This window comes from Mixophyes fleayi, chromosome 1, assembly GCF_038048845.1.
Source record: "Mixophyes fleayi isolate aMixFle1 chromosome 1, aMixFle1.hap1, whole genome shotgun sequence".
NCBI lineage: Eukaryota > Metazoa > Chordata > Amphibia > Anura > Limnodynastidae > Mixophyes > Mixophyes fleayi.
The window spans coordinates 234012775-234025884 of NC_134402.1; the positions used below are offsets into that span (position 1 = coordinate 234012775).

Genomic DNA, 13110 nt, shown 5'->3' on the forward strand with positions numbered 1-13110 from the left:
TGTTAAAAAAAAAAAATCTGCGGGACCAGGATGCTTGTGCAGTTCCTATCTTTATCCCTTTTAGTAAGGGACTTTAATCTGTGTGTAATCTGAAATTACAACAATTTAAGCTTGGTGGATAAATGAAGGGTTTTGTGGTGTGTAATCAGTGAGCCTCATAAATGTAGTACACAGATTTCCACATCCACAGAAACAGAAACACACATGCTGGGCTAACTGTTCAGATCTTTGGACACATTTGCAATTCTTAGTACATTTCATGTGTTGAACTAATATAAACTTGTATTATGATCATGTCCAGACCCATAGGCGTATGCATATTTGAACAAAATATAATCAGCCACTATGAATACAAGTATAGGTATAAGACAACTGTATTATACATATATAATTAGCAGTGGTAAAAGTAATCAATTCAAGTTAAATTGTTGCATGATGTGATCCTCAAATATATTTGTGTTTTAATTGACAGTTATACATTTCATCATGGAACACTTTCAGAACAAGTTATGTGGTGCAAGTCTAAATAACCTGTTTAGTACATGGCTGACTGGGAAACAAACTTGTTTGTAAAACCACCCACTATATGTGAAATAAAGTGCATTAATTAACACAAACAAGCATCAGAAAGCGCAATTTATTCCAGAATAAATTGTTTGACATTGTGTTCACAAGCTAGCATAAGATACCAGTGTGTCTAAAATGACACAATAAAATATAGGTATGCCAGACTAGGGCATAGTAATAGAGGTCACTTTCCAATGCAGAAATCACTAAATATAATATCCAGAATTTCCTCTGCTCCCACCCTGCCTGTGATAGAGCCAAGTTGTCTGTGTGCAATACGTAGCTTCTCTGCAGCTAGAACCAAATCCTGCTGCCGGTACACACTGTAATGTCCCAGCGCATCTAGACATGCAGTAAGGTGAAGTCTGTGGCGAGTTTGGGTGATTGTAGGGGCTCCCTGAAGAGGATCTCCACAACTGAATAGAAATGAAAAACAAATAGTGCAGCATTCAATATAGGTCAAATAAAATTTGTACCAACTTGGTAATAAATTCTAAAGAAACATTTTTTTTAAATAATTGTATAGCATTCCTTGTATTCAACCTTTCTATTTTACTATTCTTATTTATTGTGCCCTTTATATGTAGTTGTTTTTGCAAATAATATGAATTTATATATATATATATATACACATACATACATACATACATACATACATATATACATACATACACACACACACACACACACACACACACACACACACATTAACACACAGTTGGTTTTATGTCATGAACCTTTGCATGTGTTGTTTTTGTGTTTTGTACTTAACATCTATAGCTCTGCATATTTATCACGTAATTGTCTTTTGAAGTGTATATAAATGTGCTGGTATTAATATAATAATAATGATGTATCTACTTGTCTTTCACTGATCCATTTTCTCTATCCATAAATTTGTATGCAAAACTAGACTGCACCATTAAACCCCATAAAATATGCATCTATCTTACATGGCTTCCAAGCTGTGTCGGAGTATTCTCAAGAAGTCGCTCACTCCTTCTCCTGTGTGGCAGGACAGCAGGCATGTTGGTGGTAGCCCAGACTCTTGGCATAGCTTCTGCATGTCAGTGAAACTCTCCTGACTCAACAGGTCTATTTTGTTCAGCACCACAATAACACTCCTGGGACTGTGACCCTGCGTACTGAAAGAAATGTTCTGCAGATGGGCAAGCAGAGACTCCTGAGACAGTAAACTACCATTGAGATCTATTACTGCTACAAGGATGTCAGCTTCCTCAACCCTAAAAGTACAAAAGAAAAAAAAGATTAAATCATTGAGAACACTGCTAACCATTTTCTGATTTAATACTACATAAGATTACTGATGTTGTGTTTAATAAATGGGAAAGCTGTTGGTGCTCAAAGTGGTGCTCACCTGTAGCTAATTATTATTATCTTTTATTTATAAGGTGCCACAAATGGTCCGCAGCCAGGTACACTGCGGTTGAACAGTGTACACAATTAAGAATATTACAAAATGCACATACATCTATGAATAATACACAATAAAAAAATGACTAATGACCAGTCAACAGCAAATTAACATAGTATAAACAAGAAAAATAGACTTTCAGATCCAGCTATTGACAAGACAGTAAGCATAAGTAATAAGTAGAACCCGCATGAAGTAGGCTTGTGCGCAGGAGAATGGGCTCAAGATGCTGGGTTAGGGTGACAGCCCTAGAGGTGAAATGGTAGGAAGGAAAACAGAAGGAAAGGGGGCCCAGCTTGTGAGAGCATACATCCTAGAAGAAAGGGGGAGATACAAACAGGGTGGCAACTGAGTGGGGAGAAGAGATGGAAGCTAAGGCAGAGTAGTTTGTAAAGTGTATGAGTGCAAGTATGACAGGAGTAGAAGCTTGACTAATATGTATGGAATGTATTTACATTTCTTTTTTTAAAATTGGTGCAAAGTGCCGCCAACTGTTTGACTTTGTGCCAGTACAGCCATCATCAAAACATCCCTTTCAATAACACTCTCTTCTCTAATGTACAAGTAAAACTTCTGCATTGAGCCTGGGCAACCAGTGATATAATTGGAAGACAATGGTTGTGGTACTGGGCTTCACTTGATAGGGGCACCAATAGTATAGCTGAATCCTGAACACAAGGCATACAGTTTTACACTCCACACCCCAATAACAGAAGTAATCTTATAACTTTTGATGCACAAAATAGAAAATCTTTAATATTGTCAATAATTACTCAAAGTTTTACAAATTAACAAAATTGTACATAAAGGCACCACACATTGATTCCCCGTTAATCAGTGGGTGGAGGCAATGCTATTTTAAGAAACCAATTGTATTTTATTTACAGTAGAGGATTCAGATGAGATTGTATAGGATCAAAAGATGAGATCAATCTCAAAGATGAGATTGTATAGGATCAAAACAACAATAAATGAATACAGTAGGCAAAAGTAACTTTCACTGATCAATATGAATGTCTCAGTCCATAACTCCTTAATTTAAGATTAAATACATTTTTAAAACTTAATGAGGCAATTCAAATTCACATTAGGGTGGGGGAAATACATTTTGTTTTAAAACAGCAACTTCTATATTGTATTTACAAATGAAGTATTTTTGGCTCAATTAAGTCGACATCACCCTAAATTTATAGCTGCTTTGTAAATTATTCACCATAATCTTTATGTGTCTAACAGTCAGTCTACGCCCACCAAAGTTTTATTTTCAGTATTCCTGTGACGAAACAACCTTTATATTCCCTCAACCAGCCTGTCCCTCGTTTCTCACAAAATGTTTAGCTTTACAACATGTGCTTTTTATAGCCGTTTATGATCCCCAGCTCACCAGAGTACACATGCAGTGTCTAATTACATGTGGATAAGGGGACATTGTAGCTCATTGTAAATATGTATATTGTTGCTATTGCAGTGAAGCTGTTACTCATTGTTCTTAAAGTGAAGCCCGGTGGGTTATGAGTAAGGATCAAGTTCCAGGACACAGGTGAGGGGCTGACTGCTATCCTATATCTGGAGGTGGGGAAGGCAAATTAGTATCCATTGTACTCCACAGGACTAGTCCAGATAATGTGCCTGCAACCCAGCAGGGGAGCTTCTGTGGAAGTACAGCTCATCTCCACTCCCCCCTTCACCCGCCTGATCTAGCACCCACCAATGTTTAAGAGGGAGAAAGCCAGGGGTTTGCCTAGGGAGGGGAGAGCACTGTGGAAATTTAGGAGCCACTCCAGGGGAAGAGGGTGGGTCTTTCTGAGGATTGATGGCTGGAAGCTGCAGAGTAGCTGGTTTTGAGTTGCCATTCTCTACCAGTGGATCTGCAGATCCATGGGTCTTCAAGTCAGAACAGCCAGATGACTAACTCCTGAAGCTAGTGGGGTAAGGGACAGATAATGTATTAAACCCACCTGGCATTTATTTACCGTAGTTTGTATATAATATTCTAGTGATTGTTTTTATTGCAATAAATGTATTGTTTTACTTTCTAACTGCATTTGTCTGAGTGACTATAGGAACCTTAGAAGGTACTGGTTAGGCTTCCCTGTCATAGTAAGGTACCCATGGGTGGCCAGCCAGCATGAAGTGGGTAGAATTGGGCCAGAAAACACAGTATTTTCACAATTCCTGTATATGCACATATATATTTTTACTAATCCTTCATGAAAAGTAGTGTACACTCCCTTATTGAAATTGCAGTTGTTTGTGATGTAAAGCCTGAAATCAAGATAAATCACGGCAAACATTTTTCTAATTTTAACGCGACCTTCCAATTGTGAAGGTCATCCTGGTGGCATGCGCAGATATACAGGTCCCTGTCCCAGCTAGCTGGTGAGAAAGGGCAAATGAGACCAAAGGCCCCCTGAATACAAGGGTGTTTAACACAGTTTAACACCTGGATTTGAATACTTAAAACTTTGTGAAGCACCTTTTGCTTTTATTACTCAAAAAGACTGCTGCAAGTGTCTATCAACTTCACACAACTGAGCATTGCAATTTTATCCCACTCTTACCTGCAAAAATGTTCAAGGTCCATCAAATTGTGGGGGGATCCCCTGTGCACAGCCCTCTTTAGTTTATTCCACAGGTTTTCAATGTGATTGTGGCCTGAGCTCTAAATGGACTATTCAAAAGGAGTATATTTACTAAACTGCAGGTTTGAAAAAGTGAAGATGTTGTCTATAGTAATCAATTAGATTCTAGCTGTCATTTATTTAGTAGATTCTACAAAATGACAGCTAAAATGTGAATGGTTGCTATAGGGAAAATCTCCACTTTTTCAAACCCGCAGTTTAGTGAATATACCCCCCCCCCCCCCCCCCCAAGACCTTGATTTTCTTTTTTTGAAGCCATTATTTGGTTGACTTGGATAAGTGTTTTGGAACGCTACCAATTTGAAATGTGACATTCTTCTTCATCTTCAGCTTTCTGACAGAAGTCTGAAGGTTTTGACTTAAAATATCTTAATATTTGGAGCTATTCATTAGACTCTTTATCCCGACTAAAACTTCTGCCCCAGCTGAAGAGTAGCAGACCCAAAGCATGGCGCTTCCAACACCATGCTTCACAGTCGGTATGGTGTTCTTTGGGTGATGAGCTAAATTTTCTTTGTTCCAGACATGTTTTAGAAAGAAGCCAAAAATTTTCCCACACGATTTGTGCTTTTATTTTCTTCTTCAAGAAACTGCTTCAGCATTGCCACAAGTAGGGAGTGACCAGTTCCTGTCAGAAACTCTCAGCTCCATTAATATGGCCATAGGCATATTGGTAGCCTCCATGAGGAGCTTCATCCTTTTTCTGTCGTCAACTTTGGATGGATATCCTAGTGTTGGCAATGCCACTGCTGTGCCACATTTACTCCACTTATAGAGGATAGTCTTCAGAGCATATCAAGTTATATGCAATGTCTTTGAAATTCTTTTATACCCCTCTCCTGATTGGTACCTTTCAACAATGACATCCAGTAGATGTTTTGAAAGCTCCTCGCAGACCATGGCTATCCCTGTAGGATTCAACAGGGAAAACTGCAAGAAATTCTGAGAGGAACTGTTGATAGTAATGTCGGGTTAATCACAATGTGACTGGTTAGCTCTGAACATAGTTACAGCCCCATTATGAAATAGTGTGCACACCTATGCAACCAGGGAATTGCATGTTTTTTTTCACTTATTTTTCCTTAAAGTATGTCACTGGAATTCTGTTGAAATAAAAGGTGGAAAAACATCGGACATGATTTATCTTGGTGTCAGGCTTTATAGTGCAAACACCAGTAATTTCAATAACGGTGTGTAGACATTTTATATCCACTGTATTTCATATTCATAGTTACACTGCAGGTCAACATATAAATTGTGGAGCATTAATGCAAACATTTATAATTATGTCTAAATGCAAAGTTAGCACCCTATGTATCCATCATATAACATATATTAATGGTTTGAAATCCCACACTATTACTGTGTACAAAGGATGCAGCTGTCTGGATCTTTTCAGGATCTGTTCCTCTGCCAGGAACAAAGAAAGAACTATTTTGTTAGCAGTAACTGACTTTTGGCAGAAAGAAGAGGGTGAAGCATAGTTCGGTGACACTGTTTTGTGTCCCCTTCTCATCTTAGAAAATTGTAAATGGTTGTCATAATGGAGAATGCAAAAATATATCCATTATTTAAAAATAATGATTATAGTCTTAAATAATAAACAATTTATATAATATATAAGCCAAGTTTCTGCAGATGACCCGCTGCACTGTATATGTTTGCAGATCCTATTACCTGGGATCTGTGTAGGGCACAAACACTTTACACCATCGATCATAATACATTTACCTTTCTTTCACTATTTTCTAGTTTTTTTTCTGGGTGTTGACCACTCCCTCCAGGTGCTGCAGGCTTTATAAGATGGAGGTTCAGGGGAAGGTTCTAAATGAGACTCCCTGAATATTAATTTGTATCACTAGCTTAGGGACTTACCTACAGGAGATGCCTTGACGCCGACAGGTGAGCTTAACCCCAATATAGCTATATTGTGCACAAAATTCTCCTTTATGTATATGCTGAGACAGTGATTTTTATATATTGTATCTTTACTACATTTCAGAAGTTCAAGAAGGAAATCTACATTTCTTCTTATTTCTTTTCCTATCCTCAACTTTGCCCTGAGCTACATTCTCAATATGCCAGTCATCTCCCACATCTTTAAATTTACTTCTTCTATAAGATCTTCTTAAGCTCCACCCAAAGGGCTAGTTTGAAATCTCTAAAAATCCCTCTTACTCCATAGACTGGCAGGAGTAGACAATAGAAGCTAAGTGCAATAGCAACGAGGATTATAAAGATAGGAAGGGGGGCCTTGAGGTTTAATTACATACTGCTACCCGTTCTCCAACTGCAATAATGTAATTGTGGAAGAGGGATCTGTAGGATACCACATATGCATATACTGTGGGCCCGACGTTTGTGCAGTATATTGCAAGTGCCGGCGCAGAGTATGTAAGTTGTATGCACATACACCATCCAGACTTAGGTGCATATGCACTGCTGTGCTTTGTATCTGGAGTGAGAATATCATGCACACATTGACACAGAGGATCATAGGAGCATTGGCCAAGCATTATAAAGTCTTCACCCCCTACCACCAAGGATGCAGAAATTTAATGGGAACAGAGAATATACACACTGATCAGTCACAACATTAAAACCATTGAGAAGTGAAGTGAATAACATTGATTATCTTTTTACAATGACAATTGTGAAGTGGTGAGATAATTAACTAGCAAGTAAACAGTCAGTTCTTGAGTTCGATGTGTTGGAAGCATGAAAAATGGGTAAGTGTAAGGATCTGAGTGACTTTGTCAAGGGCCAAATTGTGATGGCTAGACAATTGGGTTAGAGCAGCTCCAAAACGGCAGGTCTTGTGGGGTGTTTTCGGTATGTAGTGGTTAATACCTTCCAAAAGTGGTCCAAGGAAGGACAACCAGAGACAGAGTCATGGTCGCCCAAGGCTCACTGATGCGCGTGAAGAATGAAGGCTAGCCTATCTGGTCCAATCCAAGAAGTTAATGCGATCCAAGGCCACAGAGCTGGTGCACCTACAGGAGGAAACCTCTAGGGAGGAGGTGAAGCAAGAGGTCCATGTATGTGCTAAGAAGTGCTCGAAACTCCTGTACTGTAGGTCTTTTGATTATAACTGGTTGTAACAGAACACACAGTGCACCACAGCATGCTGAGTATGAGGCTGCATACCCGCAGACCAGTCAGAGTACCCATGCTGACCTCTGTCCACCGCTTAAAAGCGCCTACAATTGACACGTAAGAGCCTGAACTGGACCATGGAGCAACGGAAGAAGGTGGCATGGTCCTGATAAATCATGTTTATTTTATATCATGTGTACGGACGGGGCCTGTTCGCCGTTTACCTGGGGAAGAGATGGCACCAAGATGCACTATGGGAAGACGGCAAGCCAGTGGAGACAGTGTGATGCTCTGTGAAATGTTTTGCTAGGAGACCTTGGGTACTGGCATTATTGTGGATGTAACTTTGACACATACCACCTACCTAAATATTGTTGCAGACAAGGTACACCCCTTCATGGGAACAGTATTCCATGATGGCAGTGGCCTCTTACTGCAGGATAATGCGCTCTGCCGCACTGCAAAAATTGCTCAGGAATGGTTTGAGCAACAAGACAAAGAGTTCAAGGTGTTGACTTGGCATCCAAATTCCACACATCTCAAGCCAATCGAGCAAGTATATGTGTATGATAGCAATGAGAGCACCAGGGACTGTATGAGGACAGTGATATATATATATATATATATATATATATATATATATATATATATATATACCTATACCGTATTTCCCCATGTATAAAACGCACCTGTAAAAGTCATGTGAAAAAATTGAGGATAATGTTTATGGTCTTTTGCAAAGTAATTGGTGACTGCAAAAACATTATCCTCAATTTTTTCACAGAGTAATTGTGCAGCGGGTACTACAGAGAGGAGAGACAGAGTTCTAACGCTATTGCTAGTTCTGCCTTACACTGTCAGATGCTTCCTCTGTCCGGTAAAGTCTTCTTTCTTCTGTCCGTACTGATCCTGATGCTGGAAAGTCGCTTACCGTCCTGAAGGGATGTCCAATCAGGACTTTGTCAAAGTCCTGATTGGACAAAACGCCAAATGCAGTAACCGGAAGTGTGCGTTCCAACTGCGGTTCACGCACCACATCCGGTCATCGCGAAGAGGACGGTAAGCGACTTTCCAGCATCAGGATCAGAACGGACAGACAAAGGAAGCATCTGACAGGGTAAGCGCTACTACCACTGTATAAGATGCACCAAAATATTGGGGAAAAAGGCGTGTCTTATACATGGGGAAATACTGTGTATATATATATATATATATATATATATATATATATATATATATCTCTATCTATCTATATCACACACACACACATATATATATATACACATGCACTCAGTAGAGACTTCATTAGGTAGACCTTACTAGTTCTGGGTAGGACCCTCCTTTACCCCCAGAACAGCCTGAATTTATCGTGGCATAGATTCAAAAACCATTCCTTAGAGATTCTGGTCCATGTTGACATGATAGAATCAGATAGTTGCTGCAGATTTTCCAGCAGCACATGCATGCAGAGAATGTCCTATTCCAAAATATATGCATTGGAGGACACCGAGCACACAAAACTTTAGGGATTTTGATACATATAAATATAAACCCGTGGCTCTCGAACCGCATGTGGGTCTTTGCGCATTTAAATGTGGCTCCCGGCAGGGAAGAGATAACGGCAGCGGAACCCTGTTAGCCACTCCCAATTTGACAAAAGTGAAGATTGAATGTGAGCAGCTGGGAGTCCGCATCACGTTACCTTCTATGAACAACTTATCCAATCAGCAGAGGAGGGGGAGGAGGGAGGGTAGTGTGATCTCTCTATTCCCTCCTTCCTCAGCACGGGTTCCAGCAGTAAACCTAAGTTGGTGGGGGTGGGGGTGAGATGTCTGAGAGGAGCATGAGGTAATACTTGATTGCAAGTGGGGAAAATGAGGGCATATATAGAGACTGAGGGCATGTGGGGAGACTGTAGGCATGTATGGAGACTGAGGACATATATAAGGACTAAGGGCAAGTGGAGATGACATGTAAGGGGCATACAGGGAGGTCTCTGATAGGCATATAAGGGACATATGGGGAAGTCTGACGGAATGTGGGGTGGCTAATGTAAGGGACATGTAGAGATATCTAATGTGGTGAAATGATGACATGTGGGGAGGTCTAACAGCATGTAAGCACAGCAGCGAGGTAAAGTGTGCTAATTTGATAGTTATTGTGCATATTTTGGAAATCTCCAATATTTTCTTTTAAAATTAGCAAGATATGATAAATTATGTTATATTTTTAATGTATATATTTACAATATGTATGTATATGTATACATGTGTATGCACACACATGTAAAACGTATAGTTGGCTCTTCGAGGAATCTACCAATATTTTTTTGCTCTTAGTCTCTGACATGATGGCCACCCATGCCCTAGGGAGCAGGGGTCCAACAAAAAAAAATGTGGCCCCCTTCCTAGGGGTACCCAGGCCCATGCTGACAGTACTAGGGCTCTTTCAACATCCCTGGGTGGTGGGTAAGGGCTAATAAAAGTGTTAAATGATAGACAAATTAAACGCTATTTTACATTGGTGAGCTACAGGCCCCAGCAAGCCCTGGCTGCCATGAACAGGCTGGGCATGCTGGTACTCAGAGAACCAGCATGCCCATGCTGCTAGACCCTGTAATGCAGAAATGCAAAATTTAAATAAAAGACACCCCTCATTTAAACCACAAGATATTATTTGAAAAAAACAACAATAAAAAAACCCATCCAATTCATACTTGCCAACTCTGTTCTTCATCTGTACGATCCAATCCTGTAAGCTTTTAAATCCATATATATTATAGAGTATGTATGTATATATATATATATATATATATATATATATATATATATATATATATATATATATCTAAAAGACAAAAAAAGAGAGAAAAGCGCCACGCATAGTGTATTAAATAACCAACAGGTAATCTTCTCAGTGCAACAACGAGTGAATTGGCCTCGTACCAAAGAGCGAATAATAAACAGCTTATCTGTAATTGGATTCCCGATATCCTATATAGTAAATATCCTTGATGTCCAGTCTTAAAGGTTCGAGATATTCAGATCGCTATGGACTCAGAACAGAACCATTATGGTGCAGTATGCCTAATAAGGCTAACAAACAATTCCTCAGCTGTGGGTACTAACATAAACTCATAAACAGAGTCAATCCATTTAAAATTTATTTAACAAAGATAAAAATGTATAATTGCGCCCGTACATAATATATAACATATATAGGCTTATCTGCAATCTTTCCAGATGGTAATCACGGATCTCTCAAATCCACCTGGCCAGGGTAGGTATGGTAATCCAAAGGAAAAAGCCAGAAAACGCCTTATCCCTCTCAATGTGTTTCGTCACTCGACTTTCTCAAGAGGATTCAGGATATGCAGTGCTTTTGAGAGTGGATTTGAGAGATCCGTGATTACCATCTGGAAAGATTGCAAAAGACTGAAGTAACCTGGGCCCTGAAAATTCCCTAAGCTCTCGAAAGAATGGTGCATGCAATTGGCACATCTTTACAATAGGAGCAACTTTGCACACAATGCTGAGTCAATGAGGGCAGGCCATGGCGTTCTGGTCCTGTGCAAACTTCCAGACAAAGAGATGGATGCTGAAGGCTTCATGCACTGTGTAGCCTGCCAGGGCTTGTTTGCAAGGAAATACCTGTGGCGAAACATGAAAAGACGTAAGCTAAGCTAAGGGGCAAGAAGCTCACACCTGGCATAAACAGAGCCCAGTCACTGCGCCTTTGCTCAGCCTGTTCCACCTGACATCAGTGAAGGCTTTTGGAAGCTCTTGAGTGATATAACTCAGGATGAAGTCTTACTCGCAGTCAAAAATGTTCGATGCATCATGCAGATGGGACAGCATCTGTTCAACCGGGTCGGATCAGATGTTGGCAGGCACGGGTACATCTGTCAGAAGCTTAGAGAAATGGACAGGCTACTGCTACAGGCCAGAAGAGCTACCCCTTTGGAGACGATGGAAGACTTTACCGCCCCATCAAACTTTCTGCACGTAGTAGACGTTGTGAATCTAGTAGCTGGCTATGACTAGGAAACAGGTACATTTAAGACGCCCTCACTAGCACTCAAGGTCGGGCACGGACTGCAAAAGATAGCAAGCATTGTGGAGTGCAGAGCCATGCTGGAGGGCTGCACTGCTGCGGTTGAAAACACACGGAATTTCAGGAAGATGAGGCGAGATGGAACAAGTAGATCTCAGCGGCTGCTTTGAAAACTCTTAAGGAGTCCAAGTGAAACATGCCTCAACTCTTACCTTTCACGAAAGATGTGAAAAAGATGCACTTGTACCTCGATGTGAAGCAGTAAGCCTACCGAAGTGGGCTATCCACCGAACATACGGTTAACCACTGGGCACTACTTGCAAAAGTCACCCAGGCACAGGTGATCTTGTTCAATCGAAGAAGTGAAGGGGAAGTTTCAAAAAGTTGCCGACTACCTTCTCCTCAAGCGATACCTCGGATCTCCACGAAGATGTGTCCCTAGCACTTTCCGAGGTTGAGAGGAAGCTCTGCCGGGCACTTCACTCGCATTGAAATTCGAGGGAGAAAAGTCCCCATCCTGCTAACACCAGCCATGCAAGCTGCAATGGAACTTCTCGCCGAAAAGCGCGACACATGTGAAGTGGATAGCCAAAATGTCTACATGTTCGCCAGACCAGCTGCCTTGTCACACTTCAGAGGCTCCGGTTGCGTACCACTGTTTGTCCGAGAGTGTGGGGCCAAGCATCCCAACACGCTGTCTTCCACGAAGCTTCAAAAGCACATTGCCACTCTCTCGAATGTCCTCAACCTAAACAACACAAAACTGGATCACTTGGCAGACTTCCTTGGGCACAACATCAGGGTGCACCGGCAGTATTACCACCTCCCAGAAGGTACCCTCCAAATGGCCAAGATCAGCAAACTGTTAATGGCTCTCGAGAGTGGCAGACTGTCCTAATTCAAAGGCAAGAATTTGGACGAGATGCACATTGATCCGGACGGTAAGTGGAAAATCTGGTGTCTGATGTATGCTTTTTTTTAACCTCGGTCATTTACATATCTGTTTCTTTTCAGAACCAGTCCAGCTACAGAGCGACATGTCAGATGATGAGCAATCCGCCGTGACAGAGGGACAAGTGGTCAAGCCTTTAGTCAACACTTCCACTACAGAACAGAAGCAGTGTATGGACCTGGCTACACGGGACCAGTGCCCAGCCATGGCTTTCACAGGTAGGTGTAGCACAAAGTTTTGCTATGCAGAAGAACTTTGTCTTCTCTGTATTTTGCAGAGCCATAATGGACCACTCTACTTTCTTTCAGGTTGCAAAAAAGTGCGGAAGAAATCCTGGGACAGAGAGGAGGTTCAGGCTGTGGAGA

The 13110-nt window shown here is 40.8% G+C and overlaps 1 protein-coding gene across 2 annotated transcripts in view; it reads right to left on the reverse strand.

Annotated features, from left to right (window-relative positions):
• Nucleotides 1-619: 619 nt before the first annotated feature.
• The window catches only part of GTPBP3 (GTP binding protein 3, mitochondrial), a 112471-nt gene continuing 99980 nt past the window's right edge, over nt 620-13110 (reverse strand). For both annotated transcript variants that reach the window (XM_075207822.1, XM_075207831.1), the window contains exons 9-10: nt 1521-1811; nt 620-983 (exon numbers count right to left, since the gene is read on the reverse strand). In XM_075207822.1, the coding sequence (XP_075063923.1) occupies nt 752-983; nt 1521-1811 (523 nt within the window). In that variant the 3' untranslated portion in view covers nt 620-751. The remainder of the gene's footprint in view (nt 984-1520; nt 1812-13110) is intronic.